Below are 1,302 nucleotides of genomic sequence, written 5' to 3'. Positions count from 1 at the left end.
CCAAGTGTACAATTTTTTAAAACATCTAAAGAGGTATGTTCTATTTGTTTGTTCTTCTTTTTAGATTCGTTTTGTTTACTCTTTATATCATTTGTATCATTTACAAAATTTATATTATTCATTTTGTTATTATTATTGTTGTTGATGAGTTTTTTTTTTTTTTGTCTTTTTAATTTTTTTTGTGACATGATTAATTGAACCATGATGGTAACAAAATATATATATACTATCCTTAAGGTGTATTTAATTTTAATTCTTTCTAAAAAATAATTTAAATGTTTATTGAAAAAAGGTTTATTATAGTTCATGTTGTTAATATTTTGAGTGTATTTATTTTTATCATTCTTGATTAGATTATACATATATAAATGTTTCTTTTTTTTTTTTTTTTTCTTATTTTTATTTATTCCATTGTCATTATTATAAATATCTACATTTGAGTGTTTATAAATCATTTCCTTTTTTGATAACGTATGTTGTTTATTTGTAAAAGTATGATTTTCCTTATCATGTTGATTTGTTATGGATAATAATATATTTCCTTTTTCTACTTGTTCTTGTTGTTTCTCAGATATATTTTTTTTATATTCTTGATTTATATCATATTGTAAAACATTATTAGATTCATTATTAAATCTATTTTTATATTTTAAAAAATGACTTAATTTTTTATGTATCAACTGATTTGACTTTGAAAAAAAACTTATTATATCTGAAAAATTTTTATTTATGTTATGAATATTTGCTATATGATTTAATAAATCGTTTTTTAAAAAAAAGATATCATTACAAAATGGACATAATAAAGATATATCTCTATTTATTAATGTGGAAGATATGAATTCATTTTTTTGTACTCCTTGTGCTTTATCCTTTTCTTCTTCATCTTGATATTGTTTTTGTTGTTGTGTATTATTATAAAGATTATGAAATATGGATACATATTTTCTTAAATTAATTTTGGACAAATTATAAGAATCACGAAATGTGTTATATTCTTTACATGAACGTATAATTTTTATAAGTTTTACTTTGGATATTTCTTTATTCAATTTTTTCTTTTTTACTAAATTCATAAAAAGCTGTCTAAATTTGCGTGTTAAATATAATTGTTTGGTGTACGTATTATGTAGAATAAGAAATTTAAAGCTCTTATTTTTAAATTTCCAAATGCGAATGATATCTTGTATTTTTGGTTTTCCTCCTGGTGAATATTTCGAGCACACCTCGTTCAAAAACCTTTTGAACTTTTCTACGGACAGCTATAAAAAAAAAAAAAAAAAAAAAAAAAAAAAAAAAAAT

The 1,302-nt window shown here is 20.0% G+C and overlaps 1 protein-coding gene across 1 annotated transcript in view; it reads right to left on the bottom strand.

Moving 5' to 3' along the window:
• Positions 1-1,302, bottom strand: part of PRSY57_0401000 (hypothetical protein) — a gene marked incomplete at both ends in the record, with an annotated part of 12,307 nt that overhangs the window by 5,571 nt on the left and 5,434 nt on the right. The window contains one exon of the mRNA XM_020114488.1: positions 1-1,262. This exon is cut by the window's left edge and continues 4,474 nt beyond it. Coding sequence (XP_019970765.1) covers positions 1-1,262 — 1,262 coding nt within the window. The remainder of the gene's footprint in view (positions 1,263-1,302) is intronic.

This window comes from Plasmodium reichenowi, chromosome 4 (assembly GCF_001601855.1).
Source record: "Plasmodium reichenowi strain SY57 chromosome 4, whole genome shotgun sequence".
Lineage (NCBI taxonomy): Eukaryota > Apicomplexa > Aconoidasida > Haemosporida > Plasmodiidae > Plasmodium > Plasmodium reichenowi.
The sequence above is the reverse complement of the archived record's forward strand: the minus strand, read 5'-3'. Positions and strand labels throughout refer to the sequence as shown.